At 35.7% G+C, this 26,117-nt stretch overlaps 1 protein-coding gene across 1 annotated transcript in view; it reads right to left on the bottom strand.

The window, feature by feature from the left end:
• The window catches only part of LOC140135714 (dysbindin-like), a 222,328-nt gene that overhangs the window by 155,657 nt on the left and 40,554 nt on the right, over positions 1-26,117 (bottom strand). The window contains exon 5 of the mRNA XM_072157307.1: positions 14,766-14,816. Within this exon, the coding sequence (XP_072013408.1) occupies positions 14,766-14,816 (51 nt within the window). The remainder of the gene's footprint in view (positions 1-14,765; positions 14,817-26,117) is intronic.

Below are 26,117 nucleotides of genomic sequence, written 5' to 3'. Positions count from 1 at the left end.
AAACCAACATTGGCAGTAGTAGATAGCAACTTGATGAGTACCAATATGAATGGCAGGGCACAGTAGACGGCTATGTCATCAATACCAATATCTGCAGTAGATGGCTACTTCATCAAAACCTTATCAGTAGTAGATAGCTATGTCATCAATTCCTATATCGGCACTAGTAGATTGCTAATTCATTAATTTTAATATCAACAGTAGCTAGCTACATCATCGATTTCAACAACAGCAGTAGACAGCTACTTCATCAATACCAGTATCAGCAGTACATACCTACTTCATCAATAACAGTATTAGCAGTAGATAGTTACTTCATCAATTCCAACATCAGCAATAGATAGCTACTTTATCAATTCCAATATCAGCAGTAGATAGATATTGCATCGATACTGATTATATCAGCAGTAGATAGCTACTAACAGTATCAGCATTAGATAGTTTCACTATCAATTCCAATATCAGCAACTGATAGCTACTTCTTCAATTCCAACATCACCAGTACGATAGTTACGTCATCAATTCCATAATCAGCAGTAGATATTTACTTCATTAATTCCAATATCAGCAACAGATGGCTACTTCATCAATGCTTATTTTATCTGCAGTAGACAGCTACATCATCAATTCCAATATCAGCAGTAGATAGCTACCCAGCAAACACAAAACGTTTTTAAAACGTTTTATACTTGTTATATTTTGGGTTTTTGGTTTTGGTAAAAACGTTTTAATAACATTAAAATGTTGGGTTATATAAAGGTCATGAAATGTTTTGTATGAAAACACACTGCAATAATATACAAAAATATTTGTAAAAATACCACTAACAGCAGTACAGTAGATAGCTACTTCATCAATACCAATATCAGCAGTACAGTAGATAGCTACTTTATCAATACCACTATCAACAGTAGATAGCTACTTCTTCAATACCAGTGACAGCAGTAGAGTAGATGGCTACTTCATCAATACCACTATCAGCAGTAGATAGCTACTTCTTCAATACCACTGACAGCAGTAAAGTAGATGGCTACTTCATCAAATCCACTATCAGCAGCAGATAGCTACTTCATCAATACCACTATCAGCAGTAGATAGCTACTTCTTCAATACCACTGACAGCAGTACAGTAGATGGCTACTTCATCAATACCACTATCAGCAGTAGATATCTACTTCTTCAATACCACTGACAGCAGTAGAGTAGATGGCTACTTCATCAAATCCACTATCAGCAGTAGAGTAGGCGGCTACTTCATCAAATCCACTATCAGCAGTAGATAGCTACTTCATCAATACCACTAACAGCAGTACAGTAGATAGCTACTTCATCAATACCACAGCAGTAGATAGCTACTTCGTTAATGCCAAAATCAGCAGTAGATACTAATATCTACTAGATAAACCATACTCAATTTCATGTGAAGGCACAGTCTACATCGTACTTTACAGGATACCTTATCTGGTCCTATTCAGATATGTCCGACTATATGTCACCAAGTAGTGATTTAATTGAATAGAACTGTCACAAATGAAGTGGGTAAACTGATGCAAACAACTTTGCCACAATCATAATCCATACTTAACTTAAACTTTTTTTAATTTTCCTGAAAAAAATTGAAACCAAGACGAATCAGCACTCCAGCTGCAAGCACTCTAGCTGTGAGATGTAACAATGTGTAATTTAAACAATAGTTGGTTAGGCAAAGTTGAATACTTCAAAAGTTCAAACCTGCAAAAAAAAAAAAACTTAAGTATTACAGTTTGAAAACAGCAGGAACCCACAAAACCAAATAAAATAATACAACCTAGTAAAACAAAATAAATAATGGCAAGGGAACAAGTGCTGAAAATCACTGTGTACCAAGAACAACCAATACCAAAACAGCAATCCATTTAACAAATAAGTGGATAAAAAATTGAATATTCCGATCAGATATAATGCTTCTCCTTTGGGAAGTATGAGAAATAATTAGTAAATTCTAGGCGGCAGGTATCGCATCTATATGTAAAGCAACTTAAGGCTCTACAGTAGGGATCTCAATAGGCAGTCCGCAGATCCAGATTCGATTAGCCGAACAACAGCTCAGAAATGTACAGTAAACATAGCAGAACAAGGTGTATTTGGCCCTCAAACGCAATCTTTGATATGATTTTGGTCCAAACAAATATAATTGAGAACCATTGCACTACAGAAAGTTTTGAATGAAAGTAAAATGAATTCACAGAACTAATTTAACACTAAATGCATTATATCTACAACCTCAATCGGTCGCAACACAGAGTAATTTTCCCAAATTTTACGTTTCACATGCTGGCATAAAGGTTTTATAGAGCCAGTTCTTATCCTATAAATATAAATATAATAGTTGTTCCTTTTTAACTATTTAGTATTATAAGATACAGCTTATTCCAACTGGAATTTGGCCACTGAGAGATAACAGTAGAGGACTATGGACTCTGTTAATAGTAACATATCCTTCAAACACGTTTTTCTCGGAAGCATATTTTGTTCTTCACGTACGCCACTATGTGTTATTGTTGTTAAATGGTTTATGGAATGATGTGGGGCCATAGTGGTCAGCGACAACCTGTAAAGTGTGCTGAGGCTTGTGGATCAATGTCTAGGCGTTGTGCCTGTGCGTAGCGCACTATAAATCACTGCGCTTTTTAAAAAAAAAAATTTTTATGACAAATTACAATTTACATGGAATCTTCAAAACCATTACATGACAATATGATCCATGTGAGATGCAAAAGTGATTTTTTTAATCAAATAAAACTTTTGACATGTGTTTCTTGGGTATCACAAAATCTAATGTGCAAAAGCTTTAAAAATGTCTGAGAGGGGTCAATTTTTTGGCTTTAATCCTCTCAAGGTGAGATCAGCCCTCGAATTAAAGGATCTGAAGGGGCACGGCACTTTTTTAGGGCAAGTTGATAATTGCCTTGAATTTTCACTGAAAAGGCAAGGCAGCACGGCAGTTTGTAATATTTCAAGAGGGCATCATGGCAACTGTTGAAAATTTGAGAAGGGTACCAAGGCAATTTCTCAAAAGCGAAGAAAACACACACAAACAGTCTGAAAGATAATTTTATAATAAAGGGGCAGGACTGGGGCAGCGATGGCAACTTCATAAGAGGGCACAGCAAGTGACATTTTGAGGGCATTATGGCAGTGGGGATGGGCACCCACAGCATTATTCCGTTGGTGCCGTGGGTTAATTCGAGGGCTGGGTGAGATTTCTTTCTATCTGTTTTGTTAGCAAAACAATACATTATAGCATTTTGATATTGTCTGTTGTGATGCGTTTTAACAATGCTAAAATTGATCAGCACTGATGGAGGTCAGGGGCATCCACTCACGCGAGCACACATGAGTCCAATATATCATCCCCAGGCTTACTGATCATTGTGAATGTTGCAATAAATAATGCTTCACTTCATGTTGTCAGCTTAAACATGAACTATGGCATTATACCATTTCACTAAGCATACCAGAAAGCAAATCAATATCATATCCCAGACAACAAATATGCTTTGGCACTCAGCTGCATACAAATTTATTTTGACTTATCAGTGCTAGAAGTGGGTAATTGCAATAGCTGCCATGTGTAGATGAGTATGATATACTGTGTGTAAATTGCTAAATGTTCACAGGGCAGCTATTGCACTTACCCACTTCTGGCACTGAGCAGTTGATTTCTGTCTGTACTTCGTTCTCATCTCTTCTATTCATACATTTTCTATTTTTATTTACTATAATATGTGATGTGATCAAACAAAATCAGTCAGAACTTGGGAAATATTAATTTTCAGTTTCTTTTAGGATAGTAAAAAGCTGAATTTTGCATAAAAGCGCATAAAACCCCATTAAAATTGAACAGCCAGTTTCATAGATATAAAGAAATGAAAGAGTTTCCAAAACAAGAGAAGACAAAGGGAAATATTTCCTTTGTTTGGCTATATCACAAAATCAATATTTCCTAGTTCCGACTGATGCTTGATCGCATCACATATTGTTATTTAAATTCATTCATCACAAATCACAAATAATTCACAACAACCTTGTTTTATTAGGTAAACAGGCTATCAGGCTAATCTCTACAAATTCTGACTTATGAAAGCTGAATGAATTAGCCCCTTTATTTCTAGTAATACCGTACTGACTCGATTATAGTCCCACCCCGTTTTTGGGTGAACATTTTTCAAAATTGGGGGGGTGGGACTATACTCGAATAATTTTTTTTTCGGCTTTGGAGTGTCCCTGGACATAGACCTAAATGCTAGGATCATTCATGGTTGACCTAAAAAAACCAAAAAAAGATGTTTTGTATTTTTAATATGAAAATATGTCATACTCTATTAATGATTTCAAAATGCATTGAATTTGAATGCATTTTGAAATCATTAATAGAGTATGACATGAATACAAATGATCAATTTTCATATTAAAAATACAAAACATCTTGAAATTTTTTTAAATTTTTTTTTTTTTAGGTCAACCATGAATGATCCTAGCATCTAGGTCTAGGTCCAGGGACACTCCAAAACCAAAAAAAAAACCTTAAAATTTGGGGGGTGGGACTTTACTCGAAGGTGGGACTATACTTGCGTCAGTACTGTACTTTTGAATTTGTGAGGATCATTGCTTTCTCCCTGTACCAGAAAAATACAGAAAAAAATAATGAATGGAAACCCAATAACTTTGCTTGGGTACTTGTTTGCTATGTTTCATTTGGCATATAACAGGATGATATTTTCTTTAATTAATCCAAAAAAAAAATAGTGCTGTAGTTTTCTGGAATAAAGAGAAAGTTTTAAAAATTTACACACATTCTTGGTTTTTAGTTTAAGTTTTTTTCAACAAGTACCCAAGCAAAGTATGGGGTTTCCATTCATCATCTATAGGGCTGGATAGATCAGGAAGTAGAGTGCCCCACTCTCATTCCAGAGGGTACAGGTCCAAATCTCCAACCTGAATTTAGGTTTTATTCACCACATGCTATGGAGAGGAGAGTATGGCCTCTAGTGGTTACATTACTGGCTTCTGATGCATGAGGTCACAGGTACAATTCCAAGTGGTGGTAACTTGCTGGAGTATTGGGAGAAAAGCCTGAAACTGGCTGTCCCTTCAGTACCCGACTTAAAGAGCACCAAAAAGAGGTCGAGAAATTTAAATCCAGATCATTTACATGTGCAAACCGCAAATCTTCTGTCACAGACATTCACAAATCCGCCATGATCACTGATCATGTGGCCTCTACAAATCACTCAATCAATTGGAGGAATCTAAAGTTACAGTACTTGCTTCTGATGCACAAGGTCCCAGGTTCAATTCCAAGCAGTGGTAACTTGCTGGTATATGGAGGGGGGTCTGAATTTAATTGGCAACATCTGTAGATTAGAGTCCACTCTCCCCATAGTTCATTGTGTAAAGTGTGTAAAGAGTCATACCTATCCATGTATATCACAGTCAGTTTCAAAAAGAGTAGGGTGAAAAACACTGACTGTCCCAATCCATCCTGGTTACATCCAAAAAAAGAGGGTACATACTGGAAAGCAGTGCTTTGGCACTGATTAATGGTGACCCTCTATATCATAAATTTAAAAATATAAAATATAATAAAATTGTAAAGTTGCATTAAACTTAATATAAATCAGCATGAAAAGCTGATTGAGAGCTTCTTTTTTACCTTCCCTTAGCCTTGAGAATAAAAAATAAAGATCTTCTTGTTTTGCATTCCCTATAAGCCTTCAGAAATGTAACACGCATGCCTTATCTAAATATACCTCCAACACACACATTCAATACCACCACATACAAAGTAGGCAAGTCATGATCATGCGTCATCGGTACTATTCGGCACGTAGCTTGACCTGGATGTTACTAAGGGAAATCCCACATTGTAGCCAAGTGAAGATGTCAGTTAACAATTACCAGGTACCAGGCATATACACGCAAGTAGTTTTGCAATAACAGCTATTGGAGAAGAAACAAGCTGTTCTGGGTTCAGATAGGCAGATGGTTATCGGGAGTAGATACAAGAATTACAGTGGGCCCTGCCAAAATAAGATACAAGTTGCAAATTAAATTTTTTTTTTGATCTTCATACATATTGATGTTTGTTCATATTTTCTCTGCAGAATGCAAGACTGTTGTTTGTGCATTTTATCTATCGGTTGTCTGAACCTATTCTTAGCATTTTAAAATAAACAGCAATATTGCGATCAATACATGTTTGACAAGGATGAAATATTTTTAGTTTTAGTCAAATGTATAATTTTATACAGCTTTAATTTGTCTAAATCCTTATGATGAAAAGAATACATTGGTATGGTTTTAACCAGACTTGTGGGAGCATGTGTGGCCGAGTGGATAAGGCACCTGACTCATAATCCATGGGTTGCAAGTTCGAGCCCTGCTCGTGCCAACGTGTTGTCTCCTTGGGCAAGGCACTTTATCCTCATTGCCTACTGGGGATGGGGCTGGGTTGGATTGGATGTTTGTATAGTTGTTTGTTTCAATGTTGCAATATTGGCGCTGATTAAGCTGCTGCCTGCAAATTGCATTGTGTCTGTTTCTAAAGGTGTGTTTAATGTACAATTCTAGCAAGTTGACCTGCGGGTCACCACTAGAGTTTGAAATAAAAACCTTCTTCACTTGATCAAGTATAACATTTTTAACCCCAATATCAAGCAGCCACTTTGGTTTATGCAAATTATGCATATTGCCCCTACAAGCATTTCTCAGGTCCTTTAGTATGGTGTTTTGGGGACCTCATTGAAATCCACTGAAAATTATGTTGCAAATGCCAAATTTCTTAGACAAAAACAGCATTTTGTGACTCTAGCATCCCATTTTTATGTTATGGTCCATTAGGCAAAAAAAAAAAAGGGTCGTCTCAAAGTTTGCCCGCGCGTTTGTAAAATCGCACGATTTGACAAAAAGAAATGCAGAAATTTTTTATTTCAAAAAAAAAAAATTTTAATAGTTTTTTCCAGAAAAAATCGGTGAAAATCAGACTTTTTTATCAAAATACCTGTGAAAAAAGTCGGGAATAAATAAACGCATTTCGCATTTGTTTTTCAATTTCTTGTGAGCTTTGGCCTTAGACATCCAGAAAAAAACCAAACATTCAGTTGATTCGGACATTTAATTTGTGTATAAATGCATGTATTACTGTGTCCCATAGGATTAAAGTATTGTAATTTCTGTCAGCCAACATACAGGAAATACAAATTTGGACAAAATCTTTCTCAAATGACTAAAATCTGTCAAGAAAAGTTAAGCACAGAACATTATGCAGTCCTAGGTTTCTGATGGTATAAACATCTTAACTTTTTTCTGAGCATGTGGGGATGAAGTTGTGGATAATATATGCTCCTTTTACAGTTGGTGACCCATCCACCCCCCCCCCCCACACACACACACACACACACAAACAAAATGAGATGTTTGTATCTGAAAAAGCTTCTACTCTTTTGGTCACAAGAATTTTGACAATTATATTCTGATCTTATTTAAACATTTTCTAAAAAATAATTATTCATTACTATCAATCCAATGCAATAACACTTTAAATCCCATGCTTGATCAAATTTGTCTAATAGCAACTAAAATTACTATTTAAGGTAATACGCTATTTTGGTAGTTTACAACATCTTGCAAATGGTAGTGAGCTTTGGCAAAAATTGTATTGCTCATTTCCTTGCGAGCGTGGAGAAGAATTCAAAATAATAGAAATACTTTTGTAGGTCATGCGGGTCTTGAGTTATGTTGTAAAGAGGGCTGAAACAACAACACTTTTGTAAAATGTACATAACTCATTAACAACAATAAATTAAGCAAGTTTTCAAAGTACTTGATTTGTCGAATGAACTTTTGCAAAACATCAAAGTGTTATTTTTCAATAATATATTGATTTAGACAATAAAAATTGTTTTGTTTTTTTGGGCTGCTTCGACCAAGAATACCGCATCTACCCTTAACGATTCCAGTACAGTAATAGGTAATTTTATAACCATACACAAGCTTTCTAATTTAACACCAAGGCCGACACGTATCCTGCATAGTCTTGGTTTTAATGAGAAATTGATGCACAGCATCCAAGGCTTAGTCAGAAGAGTATCAATTTTATCATGATATGTCAATGTCACATTTGGCTAAGTGCATTCTACTCCCTCCTTTCACAATCAGTGTAACTAGCTTTGATTTAGCTTAACATTAACCTTCCATTTTCTGCAAATATTTGGCTAAATACAATGTAAGGTTATTTTTGGATATTTATGGGCATGACTTAGCAGGAATACAGGAAACAATATCTTATAGCATCCATGCATAAAAGAAAGCACACACTTTCTGACTAGTTTTACACGTAGTCCATTACAAACTAAACAGCTATCAGGCTTCCTAAAGCATTTATATGTATCAGAAAGCCAAATTTGCAGAATGTAGTCAGCAATAGATAGCAAATTTACATAATTTGTAGTCAAATTAGCTAAATCGATAAGGCGTTTGACTATGGTGTGAAAGGTTGCGGGTTCAAACCCTTCCAGTGCCTAGTACGCTCTTGTGGAAAAATTGAGTTAGCTTGAAATTCCCTTGGACAAGGAACTAACTGCTAATTGTCTTGTTGTAACCCGTACGCAACTCTGCGAGCTGATCCTGGTTGCGATGGTTATTTGTGGAATGTCTAGGGTGTGAGCTCTTGGTGCGGCAAAGCCCCTGATTTGTTGTTAAATGATTTATGGAATGATGTGGGCCGTAGTGGTCAGCGACAACCTGTAAAGTGTGCTGAGGCTTGTAGATCAATGTCCAGGCATTGTGCCTGTGCATAAGACACTATATCACTGCACTTTGTTTTATAATGCTATTAGCAGTACACAAACAATGTACAGAATGCTATGCTTTCAGCAGTAGACAGCAGATTCAAAGAATGTAATATGTAGCAGGGTTACAAATTTTTATAATAAGTGGCAATCCTGGCAACTGCTAATGAGTTGATAAATATACCAGTCTGTGCAGACAGTGTAGTTCTCTACAATGATTGTCCATACTTGACAATCCTCTTCCCTTATAATCAGCAGTAGATAGCACATTCACAGAATGCTATCAGCAGTAGACAGCAAATTCAGAATGCTATCACTAGTAGACAGCAAATTCACATAATGCTATCTGATTCAGTAGATAAAAAAATTTACAGAAGGCTATCATCAATAGATAGCAAATTCAGAGTGCTATCAGTAGAAGACAGCAAATTCACATAATGCTATCTGATTCAGTAGATAGCAAATTTACAGAATGCTATCATCAATAGATAGCAAATTCAGAATGCTATCAGTAGAAGACAGCAAATTCACATAATGCTATCTGATTCAGTAGATAGCAAATTTACAGAATACTATCATTAATAGATAGCAAATTCAGAATGCTATCAGTAGTAGACAGCAAATTCATAGAATGCTATCAGCAGTAGACAGCAAACTCACATAATGCTATCCGATTCAGTAGATAGTAAATTCACAGAATGCTATCAGCAGTAGACAGCAAATTCACAGTAATCAGTAGATGGCAGTCAAGTTAGCTCAATCAATAAGGCGTTCGACTATAATGTTAGAGGTTGTAGGTTCGAACCCCAGCAGTTACCTACTGCTAATTGTCTTGTTGTAACCAGTACCAAACTTAGGGAGCTGATCCTGGCTGCGAAGGTCTATTGTGGAATGTCTAGAGTGTGCGCTTCTTAGCTGCAAGTCCCTGTATTGTTGTTTAATGGTTTATGGAATGACGTGGGGCTGTATTGGTCAGCGTCAACCTGTAAATTGTTACATCTAGGCGTTGTGCTTGTACATTACACACTATAAATCAATGTGGTTTTTTTAAGATAGCAAATTCACAGAATGCTATCAGCAGTAGACAGCAAACTTGCTGTCAGTAGATAGCAAACTCACAGAATGATATCATCAGTGTTCAAGGATAAAGTGGGTAATGGTGAATCCAACGGACGAGGACACAAAACACATCAAGGATCAATAAATGATACAAGAGGATACCTTGAATATGAACAACAGAAAAGAAAACGAGCAAGGTACACCAACTTGATGTGTGGGGAAACATGTAAAATACAGACTAGACAATATGCAGGGGGGGGACCTATCAAGGATAGATAGGACAGGGAAGTTCAGGATTGAGGTGAAGAAAATATTACCCCGGAGGGCTCTAGTAGACAGTAAATTCATACAATGCTATCAGCAGAAATAAATTTAAAGAATGCTATCAGCAGTAGATAGCAAATCATATCGAAACCTTTGGGGAACTAAGATTTTCCGAGCTATTCCACGCTTGAACTCCTATGGAAACACGGGCTAAAATCGGGTCCTTTTTTACATCTCTTGCCACCGAAACATAATTTATAGTGATATAACTTGGATCCGCTAGTTACATGGAACTAATACTGTGATCTTTTGATTTTTTCAAAAATAAACATGCTCGAAACTTGTTTAGACTCGTGTGTCTAGTGGTAAACCTTTTATTTTTAGTCAAAAATCGCGAAAATTTCAGTGTAAATTTTGCGTTTCTTGAAAAATCGGGAGCTTCTAGTCAGCTTCTCTTCACCAGAAAAAATAAACGGCGCCATCTATTCACTTGGATCTCTTGAGTAAAATTTCTTCGAAGTGACTGCTTTCCATTGATGTAACATTCATTTTGATGGCTTCAGATTAAGACTCGCGTGTGTTCAAGAAAGAAAAAAACGTGAATTCGAATTCGGACTGAAATCTAGTCATCAGGCCATCATATCCTAGTCGTTTGCACAGACCTAAACATTTCGACGCACTGAATGCGCAAAGCCAATCGATCAGGAAGTAAACAAACAACCCGCTGAAGAGGTTAAGTGGGCTATTGTGTGTAACACGGACAAACTTCTTCGCGAAGGTCGTGTGGATTCTTTCGTATTTGTGGCCAAAAATTGTAATTAAATTTTAATTTGTATTATTCTGTAACCACAATATTGCAAAATAAGTAATACAGAACAAAAGGTGTGTATTTGTTTGCAATAAAACACAATATAAAGTGGTTAAAATAGCAATAAACGAGTCGTATGTCAAAATTAAAAAAATTCGACCGATCCTCCAGTGTCGTTGACTGTATCGATCTGTGTTCACTATGCGTGACCTGTGCGTTCAGGCCAATTTTGATAGGGTCCTTTTCACTAAAAGGTTTCCAGCATGCAGATAGTTAATTTACAGAATGCTATAGGCAGCTGACAGTCAATTTACAGAGTTCTGACAGCAATAGAATAGCTAATTTCAGGGTTGGCGATTTTTTTAATTAAAAAAAATCAAAAAATCAATTTATTTGATTTAAATCAGATTTTTTTGATTTAAATCGATTTTTTTAATTTTTTTTTTATCCCAAGAACTGCTATACCCCATGATAAAGTCTAAAGAGACCAGTGGAATGCTAGACATATGCACAGTCCTATCAGGTATTTACAAAAAATCAAAACATGTTTTCAGATGTGAAAATTTCAAAGAAATAATTTGGTAAAATCATGGGAAAAAACCTGTTGAATTCTACAGCTTGAAAATGATTTTTTAGCAATAGATAAAATGACATGATAGAGGTATTTAATTGTATCCAAAAGGTGTAGAAACATTACAAATGAAGTAAAACAGGCAATTCAAGATAGAAATTAACTTAAATTGATCAAAAACTGCAAAAACTGAAAAAGTTAATTTAAATCATTGATTTTTTTAAATAAATCATTTGATTTAAATCAATTGATTTAAATCGCGCAAACCCTGGCTAATTTACCACTTCTGACAGCAGTAGATAGCAAAAGTTTTCAGAATGCTATCAGCAGTAGATAGCAAAAGTTTTCAGAATGCTATCAGCAGTAGATAGCAAAAGTTTTCAGAATGCTATCAGCAGTAGACAGCAAATGTACAGATTCTATCAGCAGTAGATTGCAAATCTACCAAATCTAGCAGCATCAGATAACAAGAATTTGCTGAGATTATGCTATCAGTGGTAGATATCAACTATCAGCAGCAGATAGTAAATTTACAGAATGCTATCAGCAGTAGACAGCAAACTTACAGAATGCTATCAGCAGTAGACAGCTAACTGACAGAATGATATTAACAGTAATTACTAAATGAAGTGAAAGCTTTTAGTAGACATATTGGTAATGCTATATGGAAGCTCATGGCAAATTAAAGCGCTTTTAGCAGTAAACTGCAAATTTATAGAACATCATGTTAGACGGCAATGTTTCACTATCACAACTAGACATGCAATTTCCCATTGCACAGTGGATGAGGGCATAAGAGGTCTTCACTCCCCTTTTATATACTCTGGTTATTTTCTTATTCCCAACTACAAAACACTTCACTTCTGAAGGATTACTTTCCTACTAAAGCAGGAAACTTAATGGATTGGAACAGTTGTATACATGTAGCGACAGTGTAACATACTGTAAAACTTCATTTTGCAAGCAGCTACATTTTACAAAGTTGAGAAAAAGCTAAATAATTTTGTGAAATTAATTATAGTTGAATTTATAATACTCTCAAATTACAAAATTTAATTTTGTGCCAATAGTCTGCTGCTAGTCTTGGTCGAGACTCTTTTTTACTATAGCCAGCCGATCACCTCATCTGGCAGTACATACGCCTACTGCATACGAACCGCTGTCAATTTACGAACCACAGCGACCTGTTTTTTCCTTAGTCACATCTACATGTACTCAATCTCTGATCACACACAAAATTGAACCGAACCATGCAAGAGTTTTGCTCAAGTTGTCAAGCTCATTCATATGTAAATGAAGCAATAACATGGATAGGGTAAACACATGCAACAAATATAACAAACATGTGAGCTTCTTTATGTCGTTTTTTTTTTTATATATTTGGTATTCTCTTCAAAGAACTCCGCACTCACAGAATTTCTTCAAAGTAAAACATCAAACAGGGAATACAGATTGATCAAGGCTGTATCTTTAGATATCTTCGACCACATCCATCTCTAGAGAATCTGTCACTGTCATCATCTGACACACACTACCAGTAACTTATGCACAGCACTGCACTGCATGTAACCATAAGTATAAGTATTTAGGAGTTACATTTGATCCACATCTTTCTTGGGATGAGCATGTTAATTATCTTTCTTCTAACGTATCAAAACGTATTGGTGTTATTTGTAGAGTGAAAAAGTATCTTCCTGTTAGATCAGTTAAAACACTTGCCCAAGCCCTTGTCTTTCCTCATTTTGACTACTGCAGCTCTGTTTGGTCAAATTTTAGCGCTTGCCACAAAAACGAGCTTCAGATTCTGCAGAATAGACTTGCCCGTATTTTACTTTCTGCAGACATAAGAACACCAGTGGACAAAATGATGAAAGACCTGGACTGGGTTAAACTTGATAGAGGGTGGGAGAATCAGTTACTTATTTTAGTTTTCAAATGTCTAAAAAACATTGCTCCACATTATTTGTCGTTTCAATTTACCTTCACCTCCTCTACTCATTCTAAGAACACTCGAAGTCAATCACATAACAAATTGGTTGTTCCAAGGGCGGAAATTATCTTCTGGGCAGAGAACATTTCATTATAGAGCTGCCACTTCATGGAATAGACTTCCTTATAATCTCTGTGCCAATTTGGATTCTCTATGCTTGAATGAGTTCAAGAATGCCTTATAATTTTGTATGTATTTAAGTTAATAAGTCATTAATTTCTTAATTAGAACTTGTTCTATATTTACATGTTTGTATATTAATTATTCATATTCTTATAATGTTATTTGTATGTATGTTATCAGGGCTTCCAGGGAGACCAGTACTTTTGTATTGATGGAATTTTCCTGAATAAATAACGAATAAATAAATAATAAATAAACCAGGGCAGTACCATACATTTATGTGGCTTCCGTGGATGGGGGCTTGGATTAAGACTAATAGTCTGCCACTAATACTGAGCTTTTTAAATTTGAGAAATGTGAAATTAATGTGGTTTCGAGTATTTTCAAAACAGCTTGAAATGATGTTTGTCGTGTGAGTGCAAGAAAGTTGTACCTGCAAATGGCTGCTCTATTATTAGTTTTTGAAATTGCATTCCAAAAAGCTTAAGAAAAATGTGTATCGTAGTAGGGCATTGGGTTTGTGATTGTTCATCTCTAGTGATTAAAGTCAGGAGGATGAAACTGCACAGGGTTCAATGTCGAGACCCAGGTCAAAGTTCGAGAAGAAATGATCTACCACCACACCCATTTGCGGAAGTAAAAAGCCACATCTGTGACCTATACCATAGTCTGGCTATTCAGGAAGATGATTAATATCCTGCATATTTAATGCTTCATCAGTTACTTGGTATCACCGGTATCACCGATATACTATAGAATAGTTCTTATACCATGTTTACTGTATTAATATTTTGTGAAATATTGATAAAATGTGACCAAATGTTTATCTTCCAGTGTCTATGGTGCAATAGATGTGCCTACTAAGCATGCTGAGATATATACTGACCTATGTCAATTCAGGCCAGAGAAATGATATACCATTGTAAATTGTGACCCTTTTCAGTCGTAAATCCGGATATAGTAAGTTCCCTATTTAAGTTGCCACTGGGAAGCACCTTAAGTGTCACTACTCTCAGACATGACATGACAGCTTATTAAAAATCTACCAATTTGACAAAACGACAAAAGACAGCTATTACACATACTTTTCTTGCACTGACATGACACAAATATACTTACTTGTTAAGTAGTTCAGCCCCCGCGTCAATCTTGAAAGGTCTTGAGAGAGTTCTGGAGGGAACAAACAAGAATTAAAACTGTTGTTGTTGTTCACTATAACATACTGTGGACATTATTATTTATCATAATTATACAGAAATCTTTGCAATGAGATTGCCTGTTATTCAGTTAGCAGAATCTATAATTGTTTACAATCAATGATAATAATATACTGCGCCAAAAAAGCATCTTACACTTGGGAAAAAAATCCTAATTTTAAAACTAAACCATATTTGGGTAAAGTAAGTAATGGGGATACGCATCCTGCACAAGAACAAATAAATGGGGAACGATTGCTCGCTACAAGAGGAAACTGAATATATTAAAAAAGAAAGAGTGAACAGTTTACCAACCCAAAGTGTTACAATTAAACATGACAACAAATAAATACAAATCCCTACCGGCACACAACCCAACTTGAAAAAAAGCAAGGGAATATGCCGGCATGGGAATCGAACCCACGACCTTCAGATCTCTAGACGGACGCCTTATCCATTAGGCTACCAGCTCCCACTGATAAACGGTGGTTAAAACTGGGTCTAATGTTAGCAGTCGGGGTATACAATACACACAAACAAATATTACGCAAGTACACAAGTGAAGGAGATCATTACTGATGCTTTTAAACGATTAAAATCGTTTCCCTAGTATAATTATAAATGAAGTAGGTAATTGGGATACGCATCCTGCACAAGAACAAATAAACACAATGGAGAACGATTGCTCGCTACAAGAGGAAACTGAATATATTAAATAAGAAAGAGTGAACAGTTTACCAACCCAAAGTGTTATAATGTGCAGGATTAGAAAGTGCATCTATTTAAAAAATAAATTTACCCAAATATGGTTTAGTTTTAAAATTAGGTTTTTTTTTTTCAAGTGTAAGCATACTTTTTTGGCGCAGTATATATTAAAATACTTATTCCTCTGTTGCTATCCCAATTACTGAGATTCAAGAAAATAGCACCTTGACTAAAATGTGACTCCTCGCCACAACTGAGCCCGGATGTCGCCAATCATCATTTTTGAGATATTCAACCAAAATATTCTGCTTGAAATTAGCTTTAAAATGATGTATATCATGTCTATAGTACTTGACATTTAAGTAGTGAAAAATCAATAAAACAGTCAATAAATCCTTTCTTTCCTATTGTTTATTGTTAAGTTCGATGGAGCATATCTCAATAGTGGCACTGGACATCCGGGCTCAGTTGTGGCGAGGAGTCACAAATAACAGTATACACCTGCATTTTTCAATTTGCTTCAAATTTCATATGCATTTTCACTATTGTGAATTTGCAAATGAGTTCTCAACTCGAATGTAACTCTCCCTTTTCAATGTAATTTTTCTTTAATTTTAGATATTTTTTAGTTAAAGCTCACTTTAGTTAGCAAAAAAAATAATAAAGAAGTAGTTCGTTTGCAATGACTGGATACAAATTGAAGTGATAGTATAATGAAGTTTGTGGAAGTAAACATCTCAAAAAAAGTAACTAACCCCCCTTAAACAATGGCCATTATTCAAAAAGGGGCTTTTGTATTGCAAATCTGAAAAATTCGTTGGAAGCAGAATTTATTTTTGCATATTTTGACACCTCATTTGATACGATAGCCCAGAAAACAATAAAACATTGGTCAATTTATTGTAGTTGCACTTACATACAAATTTTTACAATACAAAAGCACTCAGATATCATTACACAGATTTCTTTCCATTACACTGAATGCAAAATCAATAGAATTTACTGCAACTTTCAGATCTTGGGCTACATTGATTTAAATGTACGCTGTGACGTCAATATTTAGTCAATGTGCAGAAATAAATTCTGCTTCCAACGTAGTTTACAAATTTGTAATACAATCACCCGTTTTTGAATAATGGTCATTATTTAAGGGGGTCAGTTACTTCTTTTGAGATGTTTATAAACTCTCTTTCATACTTTACAACTGAATACAAATAAGTAAATTCATAAATTAAATCAAATGGAACAAGATATTAGAAGCAATAGCACAGATTAGACTACAAATCCACTCGATAAAACCACTTCACATGAAATAATATTATTCATGTACCGGTAATATTTTTGAAGACATTATTCATTTCAATACTTGATTGCCTACTCAGTCCCTATTCTAGAAAAACACAGCACTAATTTTTTTGTATTAAAAATATCATCCTCTTTACCAAATTAAACACAGCTAAATCCTAATCCATTACTTAGTTCTAACTGGCGATAAAAGTCAAATTTGAAAATTTGGCCAACCTTTGGAAATAAGGACCAAAAACATGTGTTTTTTGGATATTTTCCGTTTGCTTTTACAATCAAGCCAAAAGACCTGTACAAAGACTAATTTCATGTTCTGCAGTCTAATATTTGTAAAATACATTTTCTTGTATCTTTCATAATCAATAAACTAACATAAAATATTAAATTTATGAGCAAATTCATAGCCTAGACAACAAATTTTGAATGCTTAGACTCGTTCCAAGTCTTTGAATTTTGTGACTGAAATTGTCAGTAGTCATGCATGATTTTGGTCAATTTCACCTGAAATTGCAAAACTATTCATATTTTACTTTTATTGGCAGTTAGAATTAGCTAAAGGATTAGGATTTAGTTATATTTCATTTGGCAAAACAGGATAATATTTTTTATCCAAAACAATTAGTACTGTATTCTGTCGGTCCAACATCCGGGCTATCTCTAGTCTCGGGCCCAAACTGCATGTGGCTCACGGTTTGTTATGAACAACAGAAACCGGCTGTGAAGGAGGCTACATAGCGATGTTGTTGGAGTGACATTCAATTTCGGGAAAACGACACTCGACCATGGAATTTAATTTTAAGTTTGTCAGTATATAAACGGTAAATCAAGTAAGTTTCTTCCACTCTGAAGACTTAGAAACGGTTGTTTGATTCCACTGACTATTTGCGATCGAAATTTACATAACACCAATGACAGAAATCATCAACAAAAATCGAATCAGGGACTTGCTTTCACTCGACCGTGAGTCGCATTATCAACCGGAAGTGACGTGGCACGGACCGACAGAATTTTTCTGAAATGGGGAGTAGTCCCTAACAACAGGTCATGTATTTTTCATGTCACTTTTAATATGCTTGTTTTTAAGTCAAGAAAAACTAGTGCATTCATTTCCTGTAAGAGTACCAAAAACCATGCCGTCATCTATTTTTATTTATCTATTTTTGTCAATTTTGTTTCATTTCGTGTTTAGAAAATATATATCATAAACTTTAAAATAGTATATCATTTGACTTCAAACGATATCCAGAAGAGGGGTTATGGTTTGTTGAACTCTGCTCCTTCAACAAAATGGTACCTTTTTTCGGTTCTACGTGTGTCTCTTTTTCCACATTGCTGGTAATAAAGTCATAATTGGCAGTCATTTCAAATCATCCCCAAGTCAACGAGGTTCAGGAATGTCCTCTCATTGTTATTTTTGGTTATAAATACATACCTAGACAAAATATATACAATGCAATTGTAACCCACCACTTGAACAGGATTTAGCCAAAGCAAACAAAGACTAGAGCTATTTAATGATTCTATATAATGCACTCAGAACGCAGGACAACCGATTCTTTTGTTCTGCTTAGTCGCGCTAACAGTCTATCGATACTTGTTAACATCAGCACAATTCAGTGTTACACCTTTTTGCTATGATATTCTTTTTCTCGGTCAAATATAAAGCAATATTTTTTTTTCTTCAGTAATGTCAGTTAAAAACATGCATAGTGCTTGAAAATACATTTTTTTAAATCCTGGTGTAAAAATTACTTTCAGCCGGCAGTAACAAATGGTGAAATCAAAACGGAAACTCTGACAAAACTATGATATATTGCTCACGGTGATGTGCGTTAGAAAGTTGGGAAAAATCCTTCATTAGCGAACTATATTACTTTGAAAAGCTAAAAGGTTGATAAAAAAAAAAAAGGCTCATGGGCAGAGTTGAAGCCTATCAAAATCGAAAATCGTACACTAAATGACTGAATTTCACGCCTAAGTTTAACACTAGGATTTGAAAAAAATACAGTATCAAGCATTACAGTTTTTCCTGACATTTACTGAAAAAATGAAAATTATTGCTTTTCATTTGGCGAGAAAATTAATTTTACATTGAAAAGGTGTAACTCAAAATTTTGCTCATTTCAACACCAAATTCGATCGTTTGTATTGCCTCATTAAATGACTGAGTGAGCTAAGCAGAACAAAAGAATCGGTTGTCCTGCGTAGAGACTGTATGTAGAAGATTATTATCCTCTTCAGCAATAGGATTATTGATTGGTTTTTACGCTATCAAATGAGAAATATGTCGCGCCTAATTGAGACACCTGCACTGTATCTCAGAATACAATTTGCTGAGTTTACAGTTCATTCATAGTGTCTACTCACATATAGCAAAAGGTTCTTTGGAAATTTGTTATCCACTTACAATCATTAATTGATTAATTTTTTTGGTCTACTATAGGTAAATACTAAAATATTTTCCAATGAAAGTATCAGTTTCCTTGATTTTCAAATAAATAAATAAATAAAATGTGCTAAAATTTTTCCCAATATGTCTTATCTTGCTATTTGTTTCTGTTGCTACGCATGTTGCCCTACGCGGAAATGCAATATATGATACCTAATTATATCTCTGCATGAGTACAATGTTGGTGTTGTGCTTTCATATTCATATTTTTTATTTCGCCGTAATCAATATGTTGACCTTTCCGACGAGTAAACAGGAAGCCATCCCCATCAGTGAAACGATGGGTGCTGACTGTGATTAATCGCTTGTGTTCTTAGGTCAGTATTCTGAAACCTTTAAACATTCGAACAGTGGTGGTGCCAAGACGGGGTATGGAGAGGCATTTCCTTCACTTAAACTTGGGGCTACCCCCTGATTGACTCCCCCATTCGGAACCAAAAATATTACAGAAAACACACTTTGTGGATCAAAAGTCCATGAAAATCACCGCATACCTGCTGATACTGTATGTGGGCATATTATTAATAAAAGCCATCAAAATGGACTCAATTTTTTATCAATAATTATTTTCAGAGTCAGGATGTATGCATCACAACATGTCTCAAATGTCTTGTCAAATCAGTGCAGAGTAAGTGAACATTGACAGTTTTATGGTAACCATAATAATGACTTTCATAGGATATTTAGTGATTTCATAGTGCTTGTAATGGAAATGCATGAGAAAACAATCTTTAAACAAAACTGTCATCATCATTTTTTACTTGAAAATGTCCTTTTGTCTGGATTTCTCAAATCTAAAAAATGTAATGTGATAAAATTGTCCCATAAACTAAATGTGTGCGGCCTACATGATGAAACAGATTTTATTTAGCCTTAAATCTAATTTGATAGCATTTGCTTTGATAGCGCCTGCTCTAAATATCCCTTAAGTAGCTGCTGATTTATAAATCTTTGTAATGTCTCACTCTCCACGCATGCTGATCAAGCAATTAAGAATGTTTTTATTGAACCAGAAAGAGCTGCACCTTTCTGTTGTTCAATTGAAAAGCAATCCATTAGCGTGTGCGCGAGCGAGTGGTGTTTTTGGTCAGAGTAACATACATTATTCCTCATTCACCAAGTGATACTCGCATCCTTTCTTCATGTGCATTTCCCGGTAGCATGAATAGCAGTCTCAATTTCAGCACAAATTTTCACTTGAGTATTTCAAAACTGGAGCAACCAAGCGTTGACCTGTGGGGCCTGAATGCAAATGGGCCACAAAACCTAAAATGAACCCCACCCCATGATTGGTTACAAAGAGAGCTACATGTATATCATGTATTGAGCCAATCAGAAATATGGTACAAATAGTCAGTTGAAATTTGCACTCAAAATTCCTTAATTATCTAATAACTCTAGTTTTATTAATCTATTTTTTAATAAAATCTTTCTATAGCAGGGTATAGCCCTTTCAATGCTAGTATAAGGCACTAATTTCCTCCAGTGATTTCCAAGGAGGTCCAGCTATTGCATACATACAAAAATAATATTTTTACAAAATGGTGTAAATTTTTTAGATGAATAAGATAATTACAACACATGGATCAGTATAAATATGAGTTTACAGATCTTATGAAGGAAGAAGCCCAAGCTTCCGTAAATAAGGTGTGACACCCCGGGTGTGACACAAAATTACATCCAATGCCAGCAAGAAGACCGTTCCAATTATTTACTACTTTAAAAGTAGGCCTAGGACGTTAAGGGTTAAGGAAAGATGATAATTGCATCCCACTTTTGAATTATCCTGCCTTTGATAAAAATGTTACTGTAATGATGTGGGTATACTATAAACCCACATGGTTACGGTATGAGTACAATTTAGTAACACAATTATCTGGAATCGGTAGCTGGAGCTATCACCACTTGACCATCCAGTGATAGCATCTAGTGTTACTAAAGGGGACATGTATGTTTCCTACAAGCAGGGCTACAGGGAAGGGGAGGGGGCAATGGGGCTTTCCCCAGTATTTTTCTTGCCCCCCATTTTTCCCCCCTGCACTTTTGAGGCAAAAACCAAAAAAATTACGTAAATTTCTACTTTTTGCTGCAATTTTGCGCAAAATTTGATGATTTTGACCCCTTGAAATTCACTTTGACCACCCGAAAAAATTCCTGGTGCCGCCACTGTCTACAAGGTGCTCTTATCGTTTATACCTCTAATTTATATTGACTTTACTACTTATCCACTACCCAAATAGCAATGCCAATCTTATTAAAGAGTTCCTCATGACCAACTGGGGATGGATGGGAACAGCCAGGGGTAAACATCAATAAATTTAAAATAAAATGACTGCATAATAGGTATGACTCTCTCTATAACATCATCTCCAGCAACATATTACATGCACCAGAAGTGAATACTCTAGAACCACTGCACCATGCACTTCCGGATCCCTCTTTATTTTATAGAATCACTTTGTAATTGTTGAAAAAGAAGTATTGGAAAAGTATTCACAATCCAGACTATGGACTGAGGCACCCAGAATTATCATCATTTCAAGAAAACATTATGATGCAAATCCAGGGATGCAACCAGGTGAATAAACGAACACAGCAGCGAAATAATTAGTTTAATTCAATATAATATATTGCATTTCACTGTGCACCTGTCCTCACACTTTAATATATACAGGACAGATTCAATGGGCTATTCCATTTAAATTCCACACTACCCTTGTGGAAGATTTAGCTAAAGTCTTCCACAGAGGGGGTATAAGTTTCAAATAGAATATACAATTGGGTTACTTCCATTTTAAATACTCACCCCAATTGTGAAAGATATAGGTAAAGCCATAATACAGGGCGGAGTATGGGTTTCAAAATGATTAACTCTGACCAATTACATTTTAAAAACATATACCCCCATGAAAGGTATTTCCAAAATCTTCCACAGGGGTAGTGTGGATTTTAAATGGAAGAGCCCAATTGATGTAATCAAAAGGAAATACCATCCTTATGGCATTAATACCTGTAAACAACCAGAGCTATTTATTTAGACTTCAACATAAATGGGCAGGGTGAAGGAGAATGAGTATTATTTACATTGTTTGTTTGTAGTGACCCCTACTTCCAGTGGGAAGCTTGGTAGATTTGCATAAAGCTATACTTTACCAAGCAGGTATTAAAACTACATGAAGTTAAACATGCAAATTTAACATGTATGATAATCATCCACAGTCCTGACATGGTATGGGTTGATGGACGATGGGGTTGATGGACGATGGGGTTGATGGACGATGTGGTTAATGGATGAAACAAAAAATTTGCTCTAAGATTTTTGTTCCAGAAACAAGAATTATTTTTGCCTCCTATCCGAGTTCACATAAAAGTCATTCATATCGAGGGTTGACAAACAGAAGGCCTTAACTCAAAAAGTGCCTTTTTGAGAAAAATTTGCTCTAAGCTTTTTGTTCCAGAAACAAGAATTATTTTTTGCCTCCTATCCGAGTTCACATAAAAGTCATTCATATCGAGGGTTGACAAACAGAAGGCCTTAACTTAAAAAGTACCTTTTTGAGAAAAATTTGCTCTAAGCTTTTTGTTCCAGAAACAAGAATTATTTTTTGCCTCCTATCCGAGTTCCAGGGTTGTCACTACACTGGTCGGTGCCAGTCGGTAGTAACCAGCACTCAGGCAGACCAACCGGCACTCAAGGGAATATGAGGACTTGCCAACCGGCACTATTAAGTAGAGAAATTGTACTTTTTACCCTAAAAAACAGCTGGAAAGTGACGCATGAGAGTATTTTGGACAAATATCATGGAAATTTAGCCGGCACTAAATTCAGTCTAGTGACAACCCTGCCGAGTTCACATAAAAGTCATTCATATCGAGGGTTGACAAACAGAAGGCCTTAACTTAAAAATTGCCTTTTTGAGAAAAATTTGCTCTAAGCTTTTTGTTCCAGAAACAAGAATTATTTTTTGCCTCCTAGCCGAGTTCACATAAAAGTCATTCATATCGAGGGTTGACAAACAGAAGGCCTTAACTTAAAAAGTGCCTTTTTGAGAAAAATTTGCTCTAAGCTTTTTGTTCCAGAAACAAGAATTATTTTTGCCTCCTATCCGAGTTCACATAAAAGTCATTCATATCGAGGGTTGACAAACAGAAGGCCTTAACTTAAAAAGTGCCTTTTTGAGAAAAATTTGCTCTAAGCTTTTTGTTCCAGAAACAAGAATTATTTTTTGCCTCCTATCCGAGTTCACATAAAAGTCATTCATATCGAGGGTTGACAAACAGAAGGCCTTAACTTACCAAGTGGCCTTTTGAGAAAAATTTGCTCTAAGCTTTTTGTTCCAGAAACAAGAATTATTTTTGCCTCCTATCCGAGTTCACATAAAAGTCATTCATATCGAGGGTTGACAAACAGAAGGCCTTAACTCAAAAAGTGCCTTTTGAGAAAAATTTGCTCTAAGCTTTTTGTTCCAGAAACAAGAATTATTTTTTGCCTCCTATCCGAGTTCACATAAAAGTCATTCATATCGAGGGTTGACAAACAGAAGGCCTTAACTTAAAAAGTGCCTTTTGAGAAAAAATTTGCTCTAAGCTTTTGTTCCAGAAACAAGAATTATTTTTGCCTCCTATCCGAGTTCACATAAAAGTCATTCATATCGAGGGTTGACAAACAGAAGGCCTTAACTCAAAAAGTGCCTTTTTGAGAAAAATTTGCTCTAAGCTTTTTGTTCCAGAAACCAGAATTATTTTTTGCCTCCTATCCGAGTTCACATAAAAGTCATTCATATCGAGGGTTGACAAACAGAAGGCCTTAACTCAACAAGAGCACCAATGGCGCTGTGGCTCTGTGCTTTATGGTGACAGTGAAAGTCGAATGTGCAACAGGTGAAATCATTTGAGTATATGTGACATATTACATTCATATTATATTACATATTACATATTTCATGCCCATATGACAGTTTTTACTAATTTGACCTCAGATGACCCCTGGTGGCCTCAAAAATGACCTTCCAAAAATTTGGCTTTAAATGTTGACTGTACCCACCAAGTTTCATGCCCATACGACAGTTTTTACTAATTTTACCTCAGATGACCCCTGGTGACCTCCGAAATGACCTTCCAAATATTTGGTTTTAAATGTTGACTGTACCCACCAAGTTTCATGCATATCGACAGTTTTACTAATTTGACCTCAGATGACCCCTGGTGACCCCTAAATGACCTTCCAAAAATTTGGCTTTAAATGTTGACTATACCCACCAAGTTAAATGCCCATCCGACAGTTTTACTAATTTGACCTCAGATGACCCCGAAATGACCTTCCAAAAATTTGGCTTGAAATGTTGACTGTACCCACCAAGTTTCATGCCCATATGACAATTTTACTAATTTGACCTCAGATGACCCTGGTGACCCCAAAATGACCTTCCAAAAATTTGGCTTTAAATGGCCGGGTTCAGGGACTCCACCTTACAAATTTGCAATCAAATTTGGCAATACCAAAGAACTATTTCATCAAAGTAATAAATCAAAACAGAAAGATGCTTCCTTTACGAGTTATCACTCATTGAAAGTGCTACTTTGCTATACTTTACATGGAAAGCGACTATCTTTAAGTCGTCATATTTCCTTAATTACATGACCGATCAAGCTGTTATTTGGATATGTGATGCACAATTAAAAATTAATTATTAAAAGATTTGGTGACCTCAGTTGACCTTTTATGCGACCTTTGACCTCACGAAATTGGATAAAATATGTTGCGCTGAAAATCTAATCAGGTCGAGAACCTCTGGCCACATAACTCCCCACCAAGTTACGCCACTGTACCCCATACGGATCTCCAGATAATCTGTTCACAAGGTATTTTGCTTATTACGCATATATTATGCAAATTAGGTACTTAATTACCATATTTTATGCTCAAAATCTGAACAGGTCGAGAACATCTGGCCCCGCTACTCATCACCAAGTTACGTCACTGTACCCCATACGGATCTCCAGATAAGGTGTTCACAAGGGTTTTTTGCTTGATATGCATCAAATACGCATTTAAAATTATGCAAATTAGGTACTTAATTAGCATATTTTGCGCTGAAAATCTAACCAGGTCGAGAACATCTGGCCACGCTCCCCCCCACCAAGTTACGTCACTGTACCCCATACGGATCTCCAGATAAGCTGCATGTTCACAAGGGTTTTTTTTGCTTGATACGCATCAAATACGCCTAAATTATGCAAATTAGGTACTTAATTAGCATATTTTGCGCTGATAATCTAATCAGGTCGAGAACATCTGGTCACGCTACTCCCCACAAAGTTACGTTACTGTACCCCATACGGATCTCCAGATAATCTGTTCACAAGGTATTTTGCTTATTACGCATAAATTATGCAAATTAGGTACTTAATTACCATATTTTGCGCTGACTGAACCTACCAAGTTTCATGCCCATATGACAGTTTTTACTAATTTGACCTCAGATGACCCTGAAATGACCTTCCAAAAATTTGACTCCAATGTCGACTGTATCCACCAAGTTTCACGCCCATCCAGTAGTTTTTACTAATTTGACCTCAGATGACCTCTGGTGACCCCGAAATGACCTTCCGAAAATTTGGCTATAAATGTTGACTGTACCTACCAAATTTCATGCCCATAGGCCTACTAGTTGTTATTAGTTTCCGAAAGCAGCCATCGGTTCAAATAGGCCTAATTGATCTTTGTAACTTTTTTCTGATCAGGGAATACTAAAAAAAAAAGAAGTGATTTCCCCACCCCCTGCTGTCATTGATTGCTTGCCATTCCTTTTGATT

Source organism: Amphiura filiformis, chromosome 16 (assembly GCF_039555335.1).
Source record: "Amphiura filiformis chromosome 16, Afil_fr2py, whole genome shotgun sequence".
In the NCBI taxonomy this organism is placed as follows: Eukaryota; Metazoa; Echinodermata; class Ophiuroidea; order Amphilepidida; family Amphiuridae; genus Amphiura; species Amphiura filiformis.
This window is presented reverse-complemented; position numbering and strand designations above follow the sequence as displayed.